The sequence below is a fragment of the Manis pentadactyla genome, chromosome 5 (genome assembly GCF_030020395.1).
Source record: "Manis pentadactyla isolate mManPen7 chromosome 5, mManPen7.hap1, whole genome shotgun sequence".
NCBI lineage: Eukaryota > Metazoa > Chordata > Mammalia > Pholidota > Manidae > Manis > Manis pentadactyla.
Genome location: NC_080023.1, coordinates 20,709,772 through 20,732,916, shown reverse-complemented (window position 1 = coordinate 20,732,916; position 23,145 = coordinate 20,709,772). Strand labels below are relative to the sequence as shown.

At 43.3% G+C, this 23,145-nt stretch overlaps 1 protein-coding gene across 1 annotated transcript; it reads right to left on the bottom strand.

Annotated features, from left to right (window-relative positions):
- Positions 1-7,166: 7,166 nt before the first annotated feature.
- Positions 7,167-18,704, bottom strand: SMIM20 (small integral membrane protein 20). Its single transcript, XM_036900545.2, has 3 exons — positions 18,494-18,704; positions 8,649-8,705; positions 7,167-7,893 (listed from the first exon to the last, which is right to left on the bottom strand). The coding sequence occupies exons 1-3, from the start codon at positions 18,600-18,602 to the stop codon at positions 7,856-7,858; spliced, it is 204 nt and encodes a 67-aa protein (XP_036756440.1). The 5' UTR covers positions 18,603-18,704; the 3' UTR covers positions 7,167-7,855.
- Positions 18,705-23,145: the final 4,441 nt, after the last annotated feature.

The following is a 23,145-nucleotide window of genomic DNA, read 5'->3' as shown; positions in this document are numbered from 1 at the left end:
CCATTTTGTGATGTCTGTTCTGTTGTCCACGTGTATACAGCCTAGTGCAGCCTTCTTTCCTGTTGATCTTTTAGGATTAGTTGTTTTAACTATATTTTCATATTATATGTGCTTTTGGGAGTTGTTCTCAGTCTCACCTCACACCACCATCTTGAATCTATCTGACTGATGGTATTTTGAGGGACATTCATAGATTAGTTGCACTAAAATGGTGGGTTACATGTGTGAGCAATGTGGAAAGGTAGAGAGGGGTATATCTCAGGAAATTCAGTCTCAAGTTAAGGCTATGATCTCATAAAGGGCTTTTGTTTTAAAGACATACTTAATGATTTAACAACATCCAGCAAAGATTTACTGTGCAACTACTGTATTATTGTACTAGGGCCACCATAACCAAGTATCACAGACTGGGGGGTGTAAACAACAGCAAGTACGTTCTCACATTTCTGGAGGCCAGTTTCCCAAGATCATGCCGAGTTATTGGCCAGATTAGTTTGTTGCTGAGGCCTCTCTGCTTGGCTTCTAGATGACCATCTTCTTCCTGTGTCTCTTTCTGGTCTTCCCTCTGAGTGGGCCTGTGTCTTCACCTCCTCTTCTTATAAGGATGCCAGTCATATGGGATTGAGGCCCACCCTAATGTCCTCATTTTACCTCAGTCATTGCTCTCAAGACTCTATCTCCACATAGTCACATTCTGAAGGGCTGGGGGTTAGGACTTCAACATGAATTTTGAGGGGACACAGGTCAGCCCATAACCAATTTTGTGTAATTATGTTAGGCATGCTAGGATCTAGAGAAGCTATTGCCCTTGCTTGACTTTCATTCCTTTATAGGAAATGCATCCAGGAGGCCAGGGCCTCGGGGACTGGCTGTACCAAGTTCCCTGATGCTCACTAACTGCAATTACTCTCATCATCACTGAAACCACTGCCTGGCAAGGGCCCGTGTGAAGTTAAAGCAGAACCAAAATGAACCAAGGAGTCACATGTTTAGTTATGAAAAACAGGAGTGACCCTTTCGGGATTCTCAGTCCACTGCCTAACTTGTTCCCCAAAGCCACAGACCTGACTTTCAAACAGCAGACCAGCAAAAACCAAGTCCTGCTCTCTGGGTTACAAAAGTCAAATAATGGTTTTGCGCTTGGGTATTTTATGTCTGTAATGTGAGTCCACCTTAAGGGGGAGTACAAATAAAAACAAAAAATAGCCATTTTAGAAAGCAGATTTTGCTTATCCTACAAGATAAACCACCAGAGCTGCCATTTTCCTATTAATTTCAAAACCAGACGCCGTTTCTATTTTTTTCTAAATAAGCGTCTTCATTTGAGCTTCTCAGAGGGAGCGTGCTCCTTTGGGACCTCATGCAGCTCTGCAAGGTAGCAAGCTGCGTGCCCCTTACACATGTTTACCCAATACTCCAGCATCACATTTATGAGGCGTAAGTGGCTCCGATGTATTCCAGGGAGCATATACTTAGTAGAAAGTTCACAAGCTGGCAACTCACATTTGCCCAAATTGATTCCACAGCTGCCTTAAGTAAACCACTCCCTCTGATAAAAGCAATATAAGCATGCTTTTATCATATAGAGGTTGAAAATAAGGGGGATGTTTTAGAAAAATAAAACAAGTTAAAGGTCAGCCTGAGGTTCAGGATACTGATGAGGGAGGGTTACTGTTCCTTCTTTGAAAAAAACTGAATAACTCTGCTAGCATATAAGACATTTCAGCCTTAGCTCATTGCTCACGCTGCACAATCCTTCAGTGTGAAGACCTTGCTACAGTAAAAGTCTCAACAGAAACATCAGGAAACCTCATCTATCCAGAACAATGCAGAAACAGAAAGCAAAGACCAAAAAAGAAAACCTTGGGGCAGCCAAAATGTCACAAAGCCCTTGGAATTTATCCATACCAGAGCCTCTAAATCCACATTAAAGACATTTATTTTCATTTGATGCCAGATTTCAGAATTCTGGCTAACTATTTTCCAATCTCACTGCAGTCTACAAGCAGCAAATCCAAAAGGAAGCCAGAGGCTGCTCCTTACAGCTGTAGGGCAGGACTGAGATAAGAAAAACAGAAAAGCCAGAAATCTCACAGGCACAGCAGGGTAAACGTCTGACCCACCCCAACAGCCCCTTAGGCACAACTATATAAAAAGAGTAAGCCCAAGTCATAAAGATGCTGGATTATGTTTAACATCCTTTATTAAAGTGGAGATGACATGCGGGATACATTTCAGAAAAACCATTAAAATAAAAAATTTTATGCTTTGTCAAGACTCTTTTGGTTGCACACATCAAAAATCCAATCTAATCTTGTGCAAAATTTATTATTCATTAATTAATTTATTGGTCCAGAGACATATTTGCTTCAGACACAAGTGAATTCAGGTGTAAACAATATCATCAGGACCTGACTTCTGTTTCTTTCTACAGTGGTGTCAGTCTCAGACCAGTTCTGCCCTTATGGTGGCTGGCAAGGTGGCTGCCAATAACTCCACATCTGATGAAAGAGACCCTTCTCTAGTCTGACCACACAAACCAAGTAGCCAAGATTAATTCCAGGTAGGCCTAATTAGCTTGGTTGAGGTCACATGCCCATCCAGGATCCAATCACCATGGTCAGGAATTTGCAGTGTTCTGATTGGCCAACCCTAGAACACATGCCTGTTCCTGAAGCATGGGTGAAGTCAGTTCCACCCAAAGCAGGGAGACAGATGGGAGAGGGAAGAATAAAGCTGGGAGTAGGAGGTAGGAGTAAATGTTCCTATGAGAGAGAGACCAAGATATTGGGCAGAGAGCAGCTAATGTCGACAGAAAGGTAAACATATCCAGTGTGACTCCTTTTGGAGGGCTCCAAGTATAATTACTTTTTATGGCCACAGATGATTGAGACCTATGACTTTTATATTTTTTTTTAATTGTTGTGATAACATAAAATGACTATGACTCTGGAGTTTTCAGTTACATGAATGAATTCCCTTTTGCACCATCTGGGGCTTGATTTTTCTGTCACTGGCGACCAAAAGGCCTCAACAAAGCATCCCAGTGTTTTTTGCATTTTATCTGAATTGCATGTGGTCAGAGATAACCCCAGGAGGAAGAGACAGTGGCAGACCATGAGGAACAGTGACTCATTTCTCCCCAGGGTGTTCAGATGATCAGAGTTTGGGAAACACCACATAACAGAGGAAATGGAGGCATGAAGGGCACCTGCTGCTTTCCATTAGCAGGGAGCTCCCCAGGGAGGGTCCCTAGCTAACCCCTTCTGGCTGAGAACCTGCTCCAGGGAAGACAGCTGCTGAGTTAAGAGGCCTTTTCAAGCACACATTCAGTGCGGCAGCCCAGCGGGCTCCCTGGGCCCTCTCCTACCTTCTCACACCCAGGGGTTGCCAATCAGCTGTGCATTTTATTGCCAACAGGCAGTATAAACTGCATGCCTCCTGCCCTCAGCAGGTGTGAGCAGAGTCTGGAAGGGAGCAATCACGTATAGGTGGGGTCCTGCCCGGGGCTGGGAAACCAGGGTGTTTCCTTCTGTTAATGTATCAGAAGGCAGGAACCTCCGGCAGGCGGGCAGCTCTTTCAGCCTGCTGAGCGCACGGACCTGAGCACACCCACTCTCTCAGATGCCTTCTCCAGGTCAGTGCTCTTCAAACTACCTGTGGTGAAGCCCAGTTTTTTGTTTCTAACTACCAATCCATCAAGAACCCATAAAATACAATGAAATTAATTTTATTAGAATTTTTTTTTAAGTGGAGAAGACAAAATACAAGCCCAATTTTTAAATTGGATCCAAAAGAGAAAAACCATTCTGTTGCTTAGTTTCTGTATTTACGTCGCAAGTATGGGTAGCAGAATGTCTCACTGCTCCAGCCACCACTACAGTTATTAGCACTGCTCTGGAGAGAGTGCTCTGGCTTTGTTTTAATGTTCTCAGACTCCTACCCGCTTACAATAAATACTTCTTGTCTATCAATTATGTGAAAGATCAGCTTGACATTTTCAGGCGTCTACCACATGGCCCTAGACTACCATTCCCTTTACTTGTTCCCTCACATTCTTACAATTGGTCATTTGATCCGTCCAAATACTGATGAGCACCTTCTATCTGCCAAGGCCAGGAAAGTGTGCATGGGTGGCCAGCCCATGACTCAGCGGCGTCCCCGCACACACCTGCATCCAAGCCAAACTAACTCTCAGATATGCACCTAGCTTTACCAACACCTTTGTCACTCTCCATGAGTCTGAACTTCACACGTTTTTCATAGCTGTTTAAATGTTGGTTACTCCATCAATGATGACAGCTGTCATTAACCTGGTCTCTGACATGATCAGATATTTGCTAGGCACATAGAGTATTCCTAATTTCTCCAATAACCCCTCATGTTAAGTTATACCATCCCTCCTGAAACCAGCTCCTTCCACTGAAAAACATGGTTCTCTGGGAAGTTTCTCTTATTTCTAAAGCCAATCTTGGCACCTCTTTTTTAAAAACTTCAAGTATGACATGCATTTAGAAAAGTATACAAATTTGTACAGCTCAGTATTCAAAAACTCAATACACCCATGTAACTTGCACCCAGATCAAATAAATAGAACATATCAGCACCTTGAAGATACCCTGGATCCCTTGCCAGTCACTACCCTTCCCCCTAAAACTTCTAACTGTAGGGCTGAATTTACCATTCTTATTCTTTATCTAAATGGAATCTAAAAGCACTCTTGCAGCTGGCTTCATTTACTCAGCATTGCTGGTAAGATTCACTGCATTGTTCAATTATCACTGTTGTATTGTATTCCATTAACATAACCTGTTTACTTATTCATTGTACTGCTCATGGGCACTTGAGTAGTTTCCAGTGCTGCTGTGAACATACATCTTTCAGTGAATTTATGGAAATATTTCTGGGCATAAACAACTAGGAGTAGAACTGTAGGGATATAGGGTTTGTGCATGTTCATAGGTACTCTAAACCTCTCCAAAGGCATTTTAACATTCCACGTTATTTGACTCTTCTTTGTTCACTTACTTTGTTTCCCTCACTAGATTATTTTAAGATTATTACTATTGAATAAATACTGTTATGTCCTGCCTCATTTTAAATTAAGGGGTCTAACATACAATATAAGATAGAAAACTCAAGTCAGAAAGCAGAAAGGAAAGGCAAAGAAGAGGATGAAGTGAATGTAATTGCCCAAATACATTCTACAAGGGTATAGGTACTTTTTCAAAAGCTGGAGCACAAATATGATTGAGCTTCCTGCCAGCCAATACAAAGAGGGAACCAAGTTACACAAATCAATGTGCACAGGAGAAATACACCAACAGTTCAGCAGTATGGCTATTTATGGTTCTAAGATTTTTTAAATGTCAACCTGAGTCTTCTTAAAGAGGGTCATGAAAATGAAGTCTTCAACAATTCCATTTCAGTTAATAAGACGTTCTGTCAGTCTTCTCTGCTCCCCTTATACTCTCCCCTCAACACAGACTTGCCAAAGCACAGTTCACTACAAGCAACACTGAGGGAACACAGTTCTCAAAGGGTCTGACTAAATCCAAGAGAAAAAAATTAGATTCCAAGTGTAGTTCAGGGACCCCTAGGGGTGTCTGAGATCTTTTCAGGGGCCTACATGGTCAAAAATATTTTTATAATACCACTAAGCTTTCTTGCCTTTTTTATTCTCATCTTCTTACACTTGAACAGTGGAGTTTTCTGAGGGCCACTTGACATGTGATACAGCAACAGGCTGAATGCAGTAGCAGATATGGAATCTAGCGGACTTCTACTAAGCCAGGCATTAAAGAAACTGGCAAATTATTTTGTCTTGGAAAATAAATTTTTCACACAAAAACACATCACATTAACCTATATAGGTTTGTTAATGATACTCTTAATTAATATTTGGAAATTTTGTTTTAGTTTCTAATGTAGTATCTATAGATATAACCCACATATAAACTTCAGGGTTCTCAAAAGTTTTAAGAGTGTTAAAGGGTACTGAGACTAAAAAGTCAGCAAACCACTGGTCTAGAGGAAAATTTCCCCAAAAGGATCTTGTTGGTCACTAGTCCCAGAAGATAATCTGCAAAAATGTGTGACCATAAACATTTGGAAAATGTTACGCCTCTCTTGGAAATCATCAAATTAAAAGCAAATAAACCTAATTTACTTTGTTTCCCAAAGGTATTACCTAAGATGTCCTCTTTTGAGGGCTTTCCTTATCAACCTGGAGGCAGATGGGGAGCTGTCGTGGCCATCAGTCCATCCTCTTATACCCCAGCTTTTGTCAAGTATGGGCAGCACAGAGTAGGACATTACACCCCTAACATGAAGAGTGATCCTTCTAGAGCATCAGGGAAGCTAAGCAGGACACAGAGCCCCTTTATCTCTGCAAAGATGTAGACCAAGGGCAGGTCAAGGCCAGGACAAAGATCCCACTCAGGAGGCTAAACTGAGTATGTGTCATCTGACAAACAGGCAATAAAGGCCCTGAAGTCCTCCTCTATGACACTCAGACACAGTCATTTTACCCTTGATACCTTCCAAAGCAGATGGTATGCATTCTTGCCTCAATCATAAAAAAAAAAATCTCCATTAAGCACCCACAGAATGCTTGACTTTACACAACTTCCAGGTGCTCCCTCCAAGGAAAATCATGGTCAAATGTACCCCAAATGAGTCAGCTTCTCTTACTGGGTTCTTTACCATAAGTCAATTAAATATTAGGGAACGCCAACCAAATGTGATGAGTTTGGTTTTGGAACTATCAATCTACCTTCTTTTTTGACAGTAATTACATTATTGTGCCAGTTGTCTGTTATGCAAACTCCCAGTTCACAATAATAAAATTATGCCATCAGGCTGCTCATCTAAAGAAAGCCTACAGTAATGTATAAGGCACTCCGGGAAATCAAAAAAATGAAAAAGATGTATCTCTTCAGAAGCACATAACCTAGTAAGGGGCCAGACAGAGCACCAGAGAATGATACAAGCATCCTCATGTTCGCCTCTGGAGCACCTGGGGAGACACCTGGTAGAGAATTCCATTCGATAAATATCTGTCTCAACAAATTTGCTATTTACCTTTAAACTTTTCACTTGCATACAAACTCACAAATACCACATGGCCAAATATCTATTTAAATATATCTGGGCAAGTTGTACTTCTTGGTATAATTTACTGAATTTATAAAAAAAAAAGAAAATAAGGATTTCCAAAAAAACTTATACCATTGTGAAATAAAAATAAATCATTTTAATATACACATTTTCACTTCCATTAATTCAACATTGATTTCTACTATACCCATTTAGTTTGACTTGCTTCAAACTTATTTTCCAATGTGCAGCAAAGAAACAGTTAAGCTGAACTGTTTATTCTTAGAGTACAATGTACCTTGTCCTCAAAGAGTTTTATCAACTTGAAAATTTTCAAAGAATCCAGTGAGGCTGCTCAGTATGGTGGCTTTTCACTGAAATTTCCTATATGGAAGATGGCAAGACAGACTAGAATCTTCCCAACTCTACTGGTTGCTTATATTCCTACCACCGCTCAGTTGGGTAAGAAGCAGAGCCTGAATAATAAGCAGCTCTCTTCCAAACACAGCTGGGTGAAAAAGCTTCATTTTTAGAAAGTAAACTGGATCATGAAAACCTTCCTAATGGTGTGATTTGTTCCAGGGTTCTTTTGATACCTAAGAAGGGAAATATTAATCCTCGTGCACAGTACTCTTTCTATGGCACTGCAGCGTTCTTCTCCGGCCATCCTTCTAGAGCCAGATGATTTATTGTACTTGCTGCAGAGCTGAAAACGTGATGATGTCTACTTTCGTAATCAGAATTGGTGGTATCCTTCTTATTTCCTGCCAAATGGATCAGACCACACTTTCAACCCTACAGAAAGAAAATAAGAATACAGGATTTGTTTTTAAGCTGCTTACCACTTCCCTCAAACCCCCCAAAACAAAATGACATCAGAACTGAGTTGCACAATTTACATGGAGCTTGAGACAGTGTAGGGACACTGCTGGAGCCCTGGAATGGAGTGGCTGGAAAGCCATGGCAGCCATGAGAGACTTTTAAATGGCTCAGAAATTGCTCTACAACAGGAAGATATGTATCTGACCTAGTTAAAAAAATAAAATAAAAAAGAATGTTGCCACAGATCGTAACAGTTTGGGGTATTAAGCTGGAAACCGCTCGTTCTCAGACAATGTGGATCATCTTAAAGTAACTAACCATTCAGCCATAAGGGGAACTTTTGAGCTTTTGTATAAAGCAGAATCCTGCATCAGTTAAAATATCTCACAAGAAAACAGTATTTTCCTACATGGGTAGTATTTAAAATAGGTGCTTGGTAAATAAGTCTGCAAAACAGCTATTCACACTTTGTGTTTAATTGCACACTTGCTACATTTTTATGCTCACTTATCAAATGCAAAAAAGGAACGTGCAAACTTGCAAAAACTATCTGGAGTGAAATACTAAAATGAAGTCTTGGGGTGGCACCTTTAAAATGGCAACTGTTATGAAACAAATAGTAACTGCCTAGCCTCTAAGCTAAAAAGATTTCTCCCATTGCAAAGCAAACACACCCTACACAACACAGTACAGTACGAATGAGATTTTATTTTGATTTATAAGTTTACCTGGTGGCTGCACATCTTCTTGAACAATACCAGCGCGATTTGCTTCTTGTTCCTTCTCTGAGAAACACAACAGAAAAATTTCTCTTTAGAGGTGGGGAGGGTCAGGGTGGGAGGGGTTGTGGTAGAAATCTTTGTGTTTACATGGGACAATGAAATGGGACAACTAGAAAACAATAAATGTGAGAGCTATTAAATTCATTATGCTAAACTTTGGGTTATGGAAGTCAGAACCTACAAATACAGCAAAAAGATTGGGTATTTTCAATAAAAGCAACTGAGCCATACTTCAGAAGAAAAGCTCCCAGCTCACATCTTTTCTCGGTGATCTCAGCATTTTGGAAAGAAAACAAAACAACAGAAAAAGAACAATTTTGAAAGAACTGGTGGGCGTGATATTATGAGGAGAAGGCTGCTGAACTGAAGGAATAAGTACAATTAACAAGAAAACGATGTAGTTTATATGTCGAAAATGTACTCCACTGAAGGACTAGACCCATAGCTAAATATGCGATGTTTTTGATAGGAAGTAGAGCAGAAAATTAATCTTTGGGTGGGTGGCTTTGGTTGGGATAATTGAAGCTTCCCTAATTGATTGCAGGTGCTGTGCCAATTAGTAAGCGCGTTTTGGCTACAGCGGCTTGGCCCATCTCTTTGGAGATGTCCAATAGGCAAGAGCCAAGAGAACGTGGGCATTTTATATCTGCGGGCTTCAAGCACTCTGACACATCTTTCTAAATGGTTCAGAATACACCCAAGGTCTGTGAAAACAAAGACTTATTATTTTAAGCATCTTGACAAACAAATGGCGGCTTTTCAGGAAAAAGACTTGGAGCCAAAGGATGTTTACTACTCAATTATAGTAATTAAATGTTGTAATCAGACCTTTGTCTTAATCAGGCTGACAATGTTTCTTTAAATCCACATTTAGCTCTTATTTAACATTAGGCTGTTTGCTTTATTCTAGCCTCTGGATTCTCATAAAGTTACACAAGCCTGAAGTCAGAAGAAAGGAAATAGGGTTTTGCCAAACTGAATATTCATTGAACTTGCTTCTCCAGCAATGTGACAGAAAGTCAATCCTAAGTGACCTACCTGATAGTTTTATCAATGCTAAATTTTGCTCTGGCAAATAACACACTGGACAACAGGGATTATGTGAATCTTGATAACCAATTCTAAGAGAGACAAAGAGAAGACACAGCATAATGAAGCCCATTACAGACACAGCCTGATGGCTCTGCTGGGCCTCCCTGAAAAGTAGCAGGAGAATAGTAACCGAGACCCACTGGACCAAATATGCCAAAAGACTACTTCCAGCTAAAGTGAGTGATAATGGGCCTCCAAGGTGTCAGAGTTTCTAAAATAACTCAGCACAAAAGTGATCTCATTTCCTAAGGCATATCACACTGTCAACATGGAAGTCTCAAATATGGATGTGTATCAAACATGCTCTTAGAAAATGCCAACTAGTAAAAGACTGCATTGTCATCAATTGTGCCAGGCACAAAAATTGATGTAATTGCCTACACCTAAAAGGTTCATTTTCCAGTATTATGGAAGAGGGAAGAGATGAGGTTTTAAAGAGTAACTGATTGCCAGAAAGCATTCTAGACCTACAGACTTAAAAAAATCAGACATCCTGGTACACTGAACACCTTCTCCAAGAGGCAGGTATTATGATGCTGAAGCAGCTGGCAGACCGCCAAGCATCCAAAGATGACTTCCGGTTGCGCGAACAGAATGCCTAATTGTGTTCTAACCTCTTACAGTGCAATGGAGAACCCCGTGAAGAGAAAGGAGTCCCTGTTCTTCACACTTTCTTGCTAATTGTTAATGAGGTTGGAGAGAGGCTGAGGATTTATTTAAAACAGACCATAATCCCTTTATAATCCTTGTCCTTATGCAACCACCTCTTTTCTTTGACTTAGACAGGCAATTTAAACTATCTGCTGAACCAGTTCCTACCAAATGATAACTGGTGTTAGCATCCTATCTACATCCCCTGGTTCTTTAATCCATTAATGTTTTATAAATTCTCTCAGGCCAAGGCAGTCTTACATAAATTCATGATATGACACAAAGACACTTTTTGAATGTAGAATGTGCTAAAAAAATAAAAATAAACTGGTTCCTCACAAGTTAGCAAGTACATCTAGATGAGGTTGACAGTAGGTTTCTATTTTGTTATCATTAGAGAAACAGCAAATGTCTATAAACCTCAGGAAAAGGGCAATGCAGAAGCCAGGGGTTTACCTATGTGAACAAATCAGGATAAGCTAATTACTGGCTTTTCAGTAGGGAGCATGCTTCTATCAGTAGTGACACAATTAACGCAAATATGCAATACTGGGCTGGGAGTTTTGCAATGCTGGTAAGGGAAGTTCCCACTCCTGTGTCTCAGCAAGCCCGACTCTGCCCCCTGGTGCTAAGGCAGTGGTTTGATCTGTAGTTTTAATTAAGGATTGTTATCTCTAGTTCAAGGGCCAAGGTATATTATTAAAACAGTAATGTCTGCAGATGGGCTGATTCTTCTATGGTAGGAAAAGCATCCACCTAGTAATTTTTATGTCTTTGAAAATGAAAGCATATCCTTATATTAAATGTCCACACTATGAACTAAATCTGCTGTGTGACTTGCTACTTTAACATTCAACAATGCAAATGAATACAGTATACCCACGTGCCAGCCCTTGGGTGGTTCCACAGCAGACTAGCTGAGAGTGCTTTAGTGGAGGACGAGCGGATAGAAACCTAGAAGCAGGTGCAGAATGTGACCTCAGAGCCCTACCCAGTGACTATATGACTTGGGATCCCCACCCTGGACCCCCACCCAGTCTCCTCTTGCCAATGAACAGTTAAAAGAACTTGTAACCTGAAGTGAATCGACAACAGTAATATCTGAATATGGACTATACATTCTATCATAGTATTGTATCAGTATTAAATTTTCTGGACTAGGTAACTGTATTGTGGTTATGTAAGAGAAGGTTCTTGTTAGGAAATACATGTTGAAGTGTTTAGGAATGAAAGATTATGAAGTCTTAAATTTAGTCTCAAATGGTTCAGTAAAATAATAGTAATTGTATGTATATGTAATTAAATATGTGTATATATGTGTCTGTATATGTAAGTATAGATTGTAATACATATGATATATGGGGAGAAAGCAGTTCTGACAAAATGTTAACAACTTGTATATCTAGGTAAAGAATATAGATGGATTTATCGCACTATTCATAAGTCTTTTCCATTGGCTTGGATTGTTTTTTAAATGCAGAACAAGTGTAAGGAAGTCCTTATACTTCCTTGTGACTGTTCCATGATGATGACTTCAAAGTACTTTTTAAAAATAGCAAATATAAAATTCAAAGAATTCAGTGCACATTTTGCTGCTGTTGCCTAGACACACATTCCATCTGCCTGTGGGGTAATCCAGCACTGGACGTGCACTGGTGGGCAGCATGAACCGTGCCTGGGGGGTCTGAATGGCCACTGGGAGACCTGACTCCTCCCAACACTGTACACTTGTTCCCTCTCCAGAGAGTCTGGGTGAATCTAGAGAGCTTTGTAATGCTGGTTAGAAAATAAGACTTTGGGCATTTCATTCAACTCTATGGTGAAAGGAATAAAAAGCATATTCTATGCTTCTGACATAAAACAGGGAAAATGCCTTATCAAGTGGTTTCTTGCAACCCTGTCCCAACTCTGTACTACTTTCAGATGCAGGCAGAGGGTGCTGCAAAAAAAGAACATGGCCATGAGCCAGGAAAACTGAGGCCTCACAGCTCTGCCATGTAACCGCCCTGGCATGGGAGACAGGGTATCATTAAGCAGCAAACAAGGTCAGAAAGTTAGGGTCTAGTGTTCACCCAGCAATGAATGTGCTAAGTGACCCTGGACAAGACACCTAAATGAGGGGACTAGGTGGGCCCAACGTTCCTGCCAAAATGCTATTATTTTATGCCTCGGCACGTGTAAAGTTAAAAATGAACAGGATCACAGAAAATGATCTTATTCTGTCTCATTTCACAGATTGGTATAAAATGCACATTATTTTTAAAAGGCCATATTCAGGATCACTGTCTAGTTCTAGAACACTAAGACAGATTAGGCTTCAGGTCATAGCATTTGTACTCTCCCCTAGTCATGGGCTCTTCAGAGAAGCCAGACGTATGAACAGGATGAAAGCTAAAAAGCAACACTGGAGATTCTCTCCAGAAGCACAGAATTGTCCCCTCACTCCTGGTTTGGGATCACTGACCACCAGGGCCAATTGCCATCTCCCCAGTGCCCCTGTCAGTACTAGTTGTCATGTGTAGAACTAATTTTGCACTCCAAGTAACATTTAGTGAAGTCTGGCTGAGTTAGTGGAAGAGCTGAAGATCACACACGTAAAAATGAAATCCAGTAAGACAGTCTTATGATAGCCTTATAATAGCCCGCTTTTAAAGCATGATGTCCTTGGTTTTATTTTACCTAAGCAGCCTTCCTGCCACTTTTCTGCTGCATTGAGGTTCATTTCTGCAGAGACCCTGTAACCCACCGGTCCCCGTGCTCCCCATGGCCAGGCTGCCAGCTGGAGCGCCCGCACTATTTTGACCTCTTGGCTCCACATGGCCTGGGCTCCTCTCTTGCCAGCCACTAGCTCCACTTCTCAAGCCCTGGGTGTCTCCCTGCCCTCCCAAGAGCTCTGGGCTTTTCCTCAGTGTGCCGAGAATCCTGGGGAATACAACTGCAGGCAGAATGGTCAGCAAAGGGGACTCAACAAGAGAGCTAAGAAGGAGTGGCGGAACAGCAGGAGTGAAAAGAGCAAAAACTGGAGGACAGGGGAGGGGCAGTCACAGCAGCTCAGGGAAGACAGTCTTTCAAGGAGGGAGAATCTGGCGGGGGTTGCATCTCTCACTCACTGATGACCTGACCTCCGAAGTCATCATCTGAAAGTGCCCACAACTTCCCAGCAAACCTACATGTAGCTGCATCCATACCTGCTTTTCCTCCTGAGCTACTGGAAGAGGTGCCCTGCCTCTGTCCGAGGCTTTCTCTTCCATCTGATCTCAAGATCCCATGCTCCTTCCAAGCTTTGGACTGTCTTCCCTCTCCAGCATCTTTCTCTATCCAGAGATTCTTGGCTTTCCCATCCTTCCCAGCAGAAAGGAAAACAAAACCGTCCCTAAGCCCCTTGACAAGCTGCAAGTATATTGTCATTCTCCTCTCCATGCAGCCAAGCATCTTTAAATAGTCAATTTCATGTACAATTTATTCTTCAATCCACTGCAATCTGCCTTCCGCCTGCTACCAAACTACTGAGTAATCTTAACAAAAGAAGCTATGACCTTTTCCTCCTTTTTGATAAACCTTAAAGAATATTTTCACTTCTTATCTTTCTGTCTCCAAGGAGCCTCACCCTGCTGACCTCACCGCTTTTCGTGAAGAGCTGTCTTCACTGGGGCTTGAGACTGCGGCCTCTTCCTCTGACTGCGTGCTCTGCAAACACTGTGTTTCCAGTGTTCTGTCCTGGGCCAGCATGTCTCCTTCCATCTCTGAGCGCTGCCCAGCAGCCCTCACCTCCAGTGCTTCCCATCCAGTGCTGCTGACGCCCCATCACTAGCTCCTGCTCTGGTCCGGTATCTCAGCTCCAGACTAGCATATCCCATTGCCTGGGGGAAATCTCCAAGGGTACATCCAGTTACCAAAACGCAGTATGTTCAAAACTGAACTAGCTCATCATCTTACCCCCAAAACCAGTTCTTTCTTATGTTTCTTAATTAATGACCAGCACCACCATCTCCTCAGCTACAGGAGCCAGAAAGCCGAGCGCCATTCTCCTTGCCCTCCCTCCTCACCCTGTGGCTCATCAGTCTCCAATCTCTGTAGAGTTTACTTCCTGAATACAGCTCCCAAATCCAGTACTGCTCCCCAGTCCCAAAACTGCCATTCTAGTTCAGGTGTCAGTCACCCCTCCCTAGTCTCCTGTGACCACAGGAAGCAGAGCCTTCCTGTACCTGGCCTTCCTGCCTCCGGCCTTGACCCTTCCAGCTCATCCTTCACATGACACAATGATGCCTATAATGAGTCAACCTGATCACCTCACTCTTCCGATTAAGATACTTCAGTAATCCTTGACTAGCTGGATACTGAGGACAGCAAAGGTTATTTAAGTATTTTAATCAAGCAAGGGAGATGATCAAATTCAAAGAACAAATGGCCTTACAAGACTTTTCAACAGCCATAGCAGAAGACCTGGAGTTTTTCTGTACGTTTTCTGACCAACAAGAATGCATTTTCTCAGTTAAAAATTCTCACCAAAGGAATATTAACAATGTATTTCAGATTGAAGGAGACTAAAACTAGAAAGGAGTGAGATATAAGCAGGATTAGTGAGTAAGGAATGTAGATAAAGATAAACAATCAGAGCTGTATAAAAAAACACTGATGATACTAAGTGACTTGGGGGTGATAAACACAAGGCCGGATGTGTGGGACAGAAACTGTCCTATTCCAAAGTCTTGGTGTATTTCATAGGCTAACAAAGATATTGACTAACTTTAAACAGTAATCACAGAAGAATAAAAAGAGAATGCAAAAATGTCAAACTAGGAAGAGGGGGAAATAAAAAAAGCCTTGAAGGCAGACGAGGTAAAAAAAAAAGACGAAGTAGAGAAATAGAAGTATAAATAGAAAACCCAAAAGAAGACAGGGAAAATAAATGTAAATATATCAGGAAACATAATAAATGAAAATGAACCCAATCCAACAAGTAAAAGAGATTATCAGATTGGACTTTTAAAATCTGGTTTAGGATGGTTATGAGACTTTAGGATCAACAGAAGTCACACCAGGAAAAAATACTAGCTCAAAGAATGCTGGTAACTCTAATAATATTGATAAAAATGGAGTTGGGAAGGAATAGCAGGAATAAAGAAGACCCTTTATGTAATGGTAATCAGAAAAAAATCTCCAGAATACTAAAGATTGTATACCTAATAACATGGCCTCGAGATACCTAAGTAACAGAATTAGGAAGCTTGATATAGAATACACATACACAGAACTCTGTACCCAACAAGGAGAGACTTTACATCACTCCAAGCACCCTGGGAACTTTTGTAGAAGTTGACCTGTCTTAAGCCACAAAGCAATTAAGGTAGAAATCAGCAACTAAAGAGTAACCAGAGAGACCACCATGGCATCTGAGTAGAGAATGGGCAATAGCTGGGGACCGGTGGAAGCAGGGAGACCAGCTCAGAATCCAGCAAGCAGGTGGAGGCAGGGGCCAGGTGAGGGGGGACAATGAGCTGGGGAGAAGTACTCCGACCCCCTTGTTTGGTCAGGTACACCAGCACCTACACAGTGCCAGGTAGAGTAACTGCTAAAATCTAACTTGTAAAGAAGTGCAGCAGCAGCACAAAAATGCTCGTGGAATGTTGGGGTGAAGTGCGGCTCAGTCCTCGTGACAGGCCAGGTCCCCACAGCCCAGTCATGAATGCCTCACTGGCCTGGACCCCACTTCACTGCCAGGCCGGCCAGCCCTGAATCTGTCCACCTGCTTAAATGTACTTGCCTTGATCACTGCCCTTGAAGCTCCTTATTTTTAAACATTTTTATGAGATGCCTAATGTAAGAGCAGGTGCTTCTACACCTATTATTTAATATACCTAAAAACCTGTAAATTCAGTTCTGAAAATTCTACTGCTGCAGATGAAGAAACAGGCTGGGCTCAGAGAGTTAAAGTAACTCATGTTAAGGCCCACATCTAGTAAGGGATTCAGTCCCTTACCCGCCTTACTCCCTCCCTCCTCCCTCTCCCTTAGTGAGGAGGTTCGGGCCTGGTGTAGTGAGAAGGCCCCGGTTCGAATTCCAGATCTCTGACTCATGAGCTGTGGGTCCTTGCACAAGTTCCTTAACTTCCATTCCTCAGTGTGTCCATGTATAACATGGGGTGATGATCACGCAGTAGCTACAAGCTTTAGTTACTGTGAAAACTAAATGGTTTAATATATATGAAGTGCTTGGAAGAGTGCCAGACTATCATAGACATCCAGTAGTTTGGTATTATTTAACTGTTAATTAAGAATCAATTATAACTCTCAGATAAGAGTTGTCCAACTTAATCAAAAATGAGACAGGAAAGTGGGGCAGGTGTAGACCCTTTCTATTAAAATGCAGATATTTGTAGCAATATGCACTAAATGTTCACCCAAAAGGCCTGATCTATCTCAAGCGACTCAACACAACCAGATACTGGAGTAACCCTGTAAGACTGTTGTTAGGGTACATAGCACAAACCCACACCTTAATAATCTGATATAGAGCAGGGTTTCTCAACCTGCACCATCTACATTTTGAGTAAGGCAATTCTTTGTCATGGGTAGGGGAGGGTGGCTGTGCACTGCACAAAGTTTAGCAGCACCCCAAGCCTCTATTCACTACATGCCAGTAGCACACTCAACCCACCCCACCAATTGTGACAAGCAAAAATGTCTCCAGATAAAACCAAATGTCCCTGAAGGGACAAAAATCATCCCCAATTGAGAGCCACTGTTCAAGTCTTCATAATTGAAACTTTTCTAGTGGGATCCAAAGTAGACCCCCTTGTCCCAAATTCAATTCTAGAGGTCTTAATAAAATAGTCAAGGGTAGGGATCTATTAAAGGATGCTGGAAATCAATTATACAGGGCTTCATGCACCCTTTTGTTTACCTCCACCCCGCCCCCACCCCCCAAAACACACAGGGTGCGTAGAGACAGGCTGGAAGGCAGAATGCACAGCAGCCATTTCAATCTCAGCTGATGAAAAGTAGCTACAAGGAAATTTGAGTGTGCATTTAAAACACTATGCCTCCAGAAACCCAATGTTGTGGCATTTGCAATGGGCAGAGCATTTACACAGGGCCTTCGCTTTCAAATCTCTGCTAATAATTCTCAAGGCGCAAGGCTGGCCCTGTTCCATCTTCACGATGATTCAGGTTTCCTGGAGAACAAAATGAACCTCTAATGCCTAATATTTTCTCTCTGACAGATGGTTTCAGATATATCAAAGTGCTAATCTTTGCTGAGATATATGTCTCAAGGAAGGAGAATGTGGCTTGTAGAATGACAGGACTTGAATGATTAAGGAGAAAAATTACTCCCAGGATATTCACCAATGTCATGTGAGCAACCAGTTTAAAATGAAGGAAGACAGCAGAATCTGAAAAAAGATTTGAGGAGAAGAGTGGAAAAACTGAGCAAATCCAGGTTAACAGTTTAGTTTTGAAACATTTCCACTCAGACATCTCTGGGAGTGGAAATGATGTGCAGTAAAAACAGCTTCAAGCTCAGGACTGTTAAGGTTCAATGTGCCTCCCCCCAGGATCACTATTCATGGCTTCAGTGTGTGGAAGCCCTGGAGACAGAGCCTGGGTTGGAATATATGCCTTGCCACTTACTAGCTGTGTGACCTTGGGCATGTTATACAACCTCTCTGAGCCTGTTTCCCTGCCTCTAAACCCATATTAATTGCTGCCACCAAGGGAGGATGCAGAAATTAATCTATCCAATCTTTGCCTAAGGAGACACATAATAAGCCTTCAGTGAATGTTAACCATGATTATGAACTTTTTTGGTGTCCACCTACCTACTATGTGCAGCCTGCTTTCATTACCACCTTTAAGTCTCACGAGAGGGTACACTGTTTTAATTTAGGTATTATAGAAATAGTATGTCGTACAGCTGCTCCCAGCAGGATCCGAACCCCAGTCCGCCTGGCTCCCGGGCCAAGCGCTTTCCATGGGCCCACGTGGAGATGTGGTGGAGGAAGGGGGCTACTGGGGCCAGGCCACCGCGCGAGGTCAGAGGTCACTCACGGTATTCCTCCAGCCGCATTAAGGGCCGGAAGTAGATAGGGTAGAAAGCGGCGCCGATCAGAGAGACGAAGCCACCGAAAATGAGCGCCGTGCGCAGGTTCCGGGACATGGTGCCGGGCCTGGATCTGCCCTGACCTGCCGTGCACCCTCCACTCTCAGAAAACGCGCTCGCACGGGTAGGGCCGTGACCCCGCTCGGAAGAGGAGGAGCGGCTTTCGCTTCCGGGCCTTGAAGGGTGGGGCTAGGAGGCGAGGCGGGGCGGGGCGGGGCCTCGGGCCCTACGCTAGGTCGCTGCTGGTTGCGCCAGCCCGGGGCAGGGGGCCGGTGGCGAGTGGAGGCTTTACTGGGTTCCCTTCCGTGGGTCCCGTTCTATCCCCGGGCCTGCCGTCAGCTAGGTCTCTCCTCAGCGGCTCTACTCACCACTCTCTGACCACTCCGTCCTTTACCAACCACCCTTTCTCGCCCTTCCTCCCGGACTTGATTTTAATGACTGCGGTGGGCTGGATGCGATTCCTGGCTCACTGACTTAATCTTCATTATCAGTATGCCCGCTTTACACGCGAGGGAACGCGGGCTTGGCTGTGCGGCTTTGGACAAGTCACTTGGCCTTGAGAGCAGTTTGAGGGGATAGAGACAGGGGCAAACTGCCTGGCCCGGAGGACTTGGAGGGGGATTTTGAGACCGGGGCCACAGGGGCTTCTGGACCAGGACTAACCTGGGAGGAGTGTTGTTTTGACCCCTGAGCTACAAATAGAACTTTCTGACTCCGGGTTTTCATCCCCTTGTCTTTCCTGTTCCCTTTGCTGGTTGTCAGGATTACCGGTGAGGATGGGGAGTAAATAGGGATAAGGTGCAAAGCTGAGAGCCAGCGACCAGTCCCACTGACGGGACTTGAGGACTCTGCTTTATTGCCTGGGTTGTGGACCACTAAGGACAGACGTCTGCTTCCTCTTCCTATGATTGCCATCCTCCATCCTTTCAGGTGGGCTGTCCAGCATGTGACCTGCCCAAAGGCACTGAGCATCTGAGAGTAAAATTCATTGGTCCTTCATCACTCCATCCTTTATAAATAAGAATGACACCGGCATCTGGGGGCTGGGGAGTAAAGAGGATATTTATCTCGACCCCAGCAGCACCATTTCGTCCTGAAAAGATCGATGACCTTTGCGCAATGGTGCAGAGAGCTCAGGTTTTTTCCTTTCTTTGTAGTTTTGTAGTTGAATGAAGCTGTATCTACATCGGTGGTTCCAGAAACATATAAATCAGGTGTTTGATCTGTTAGCAGATTTGTGAACTAGCTGCCGTGCCCCAAACACCAGGCAAAATGCTATGGGGGACACAAAGATGAATAAGACATGATCCTTGCTCCCCAGAATCTTGCCACTTGGATGAAGAGCGAGGACACACACATAAAAAGATAAATAATGACCCAACCAGGCTGTTGCTGGTGAGTGATAAGGTCCTGGGGGCTACAGAGGTTCAGAGGAGGAAGACAGATGACCGTAGGTGACAGCTGCTCCTCAGGCGCTTGCAGGAGCTTGTTAGGATGAGGACAGGAGACTTCATAGCAGCGAGGGAAGCTGAGAGGCATGCTTTCTATCACGTGATGTACAAATCCCAGGCGGAATGGACATTTGTCATTCTAGCAACCCAGTGTCCACTTCTCTTTCTGCTAACAGCACTCTGATAACTGTTGGCAGAATATTCCTCTCCCCTTCTTAATCCATGAGGTAAACTGGGGCTTCTCCCCACACCCCAATCCATACTTTTTTCCCAGCTCTGAGAGTGAAGCATATACCCAAGCTCCCTCACCTCAGGGACTGATTGGCACAGGACCCAGCCAAAATTGAGCCTGATTTGAACTTGGGGGGATGAAACTCTGGAGCTGTTAGGGACCACCATGAGACTGAAAATGAGGACAGTCTAACAGAAGGAGAGCTTAAAGATGGAGAAAAATCAGATACTGACATTACACTTGAGCCCCTGAAGCCAGCAGTGCCTGAAACAGGATCTACCCTTAGACTTCTCAGTAACATGAGCCAATCAAGTTCCCTCTTCACTAAAGCCAGCTTGAGTTGGGTTCTATATTTTACAACAGGAGTTACAGATAAAGTCACAGGTGTGCTTTCATTTGCTCAACACCTCCATGAGCTGCAAGTCAAGGATTGCTCAGTTTTATAGACCAGGTCACTAAGAACCAGTGACATTCCTTAGGGTCACACACCATTGGTAAACTGGGACCAGGACTTAGTTCTCATGATTCCTAATCTACATGCTCCTCCATTGCTAAGATGTCCTGATGAGGTACTGGCAGTGTCTCCAAGGCAGGAACATGAGCCATCCCCTCTCTAAGGTGATGTGGCAAGTAACTGGTGGTTTCTCTGTCCCCTCATGCTGATTTAAAGGGTTAGTCTGACCAGCAGCCGGCTTTGGACTTAAGTTAGTCAGCCCCTTTTGGTTTCCTGCCACCAGAAGCCCTATTAGACATGGAAATTTCCACAGTTGCCTCCAACGTGTGGCACAAAGGGCTTAGGGCTTCATAGGTGTGCTAATGTTTGTGAAAGCCAAAGGAAGTTTGGGTCTGGAGGAAGGTATTACTGCAAAGAAAGAGAGAGCTTGAGAAATGTAGGGAGACCCGAGACAAGTCAAATAGGTCAGGAGTCCTAGGGTGCATATTTTCATCTCAATCACTCAGAAAAAAATTGGTTTGGGCTCCTCTCTGGCACTTTCTCCTTCTTCCTTTGGATGTGAAGATTGAATGCTTGCAGGGAGCAGACCACCAGTGGTGCCTCACATGGGGTTCAGACAGACATCAAAGTTAATCCACTCTCTGATCTAAGCAAAATGGTGATGAGGTTTTCCTGGGACAGCAGCTCCACTAATTGTGGCACTGCAGCCCTGCTGATGCATTTTTAGAATATTGTGGAGTCCCAAGGAGTATCATACTTTCTTTGGGAAAACAGTCTGACTAGAGGCTTGGGGTTTCAAATACCATGGGCTCTAATTCAGGATCCTCTGGACCTGAACTTTTGAGAATAAAACAATACCTGGAGAAATGTTTCCCTCTTTTTATAGGGCACTGTGACTCTGAATACCTACTCATCTGCATAAATATTTCTAATTTGATCATTTGTCAAGTTTTTCTTTTTTGATCTGCTTTTTACACCTAAGAGAGTTTGCCAAACGTCTCTCTTGGCTTATCTCTTGCCGCACGATGCACTCCACAGTGTTAACTGGTGTCTTTCCAACTTCCAGAACTAGGTGTCTTACCCAGTCTTTCTGCTGAACTCCAGCCTCATATACCTGGTGGACATCTTCAAGTTCAAAACCCACTTGTTCCCTGCTCCCTCGTCTTCATTCTCACTGCCACCAGCGTCATTTGAGACTTCCTGCCCTTTCCCTGACCACCACTTCCTAACTCATCTTGCACATGCCATCCTTTTCCATCACTGAACTCTCTCGTTCATGGGGTAGCAAAAGTGAACTTCTGAGAACATAGATCTAGTCAATCACTGCTCTTCTCAGAAGCCTTCAGTGTCTCCCTAAGTTCAGATTACCCAGCCTGGTCCTCAGGCATCGGTCCACAGACCACTAAAGGCCGCTACTGCATCCATGTGCCTCTGCTGAGTGAAATAACGGTGGTCTGTGACTAGGTTGTCATGCACTGTGCCTGTGACGGTAGCTGACGGAATTGGCACAGACGTTTGGCCCAGAGCACAAAGCTCCAAAATCTCTGCCTAACTGGGGAATGGGCTGACCCAGTGAGATTCTCCCCCTCTAGAATTTCGGCTGTGAAGTCAGAGAGAGTCAAGAGGTGGGCAGAGGGAGCAGAATTTGGGCAGATGCACAGGGAGAGGCAATAGCAGCTTGAGGGGAGCTGTGTGGAGGCCATGGTGGTGAGTCAGCAGAAGCTGTGAGTAAAATGCTCAGCTGAGCAGATGCCAAGCAGACGGGGAGGGGATTTCCTGGGACTGTCAGGAAGCCGAGAATGGTGGTGGAGAACTGAAATGAAGAACCACAAATCCCTGCTGCCAAGAAGTAACAAGTACCTTCAGGCCCGGGACTGCTTGGCATGCATCTGATCTTTCTTTGCTTTCTAACATTTTTTTGCTGAGCATTCGCTAGGAGGCAGGCACTATTCTAAGCCTTAGACGAAGTCCTTGCCCTCACGAAGCTTACATTGTAGTCGGGAAGGTAAACGATATATAGATTAAATAAATAAACACAGCTCACAGATACAGACAGAGAACAGATTGGGGGTTGTCAGAGGCAAGGGGTGGGCGGGTGCACAAAATAGATGAAAGGAGTCAAAAGGTATAAACTTCCAGATAGAAATAAGTCATGCAGATATAATGTGCAGCACGGTGACTATTGTTAATAATACCATAGTGCATATTTGAAAGTTGCTAAGAGGTAAATCTCAAAGTTCTCATTGCAAGAAAACAAATTCTGTAACTGTGTATGAGTATGATGATGGATGTTAACTTGACATTGTGGTGATCATTTTGCAATATACACAAATTTTCGATTGTTATGTTGTACACCTGAAATCAATATAATGTATGTCAATTATACCTAAGAAAAAATACATGGGCATAGCTTGGCAATTTCTTACAAAACTAGACATACACTTACCATACAATCCAGCTATT

Excerpts from the sequence above, each read along its gene's own strand:
- SMIM20 (XM_036900545.2), bottom strand. The coding sequence starts at position 18,602 with ATGTCCCGGAACCTGCGCACGGCGCTCATTTTCGGTGGCTTCGTCTCT. Across the intron at positions 8,706-18,493 it reads AATGCGGCTGGAGGAATACC|AGAAGGAACAAGAAGCAAAT; the intron begins GTGAGTGACCTC and ends TGTGTTTCTCAG. Across the intron at positions 7,894-8,648 it reads AGAAGATGTGCAGCCACCAG|GGTTGAAAGTGTGGTCTGAT; the intron begins GTAAACTTATAA and ends TTCTTTCTGTAG.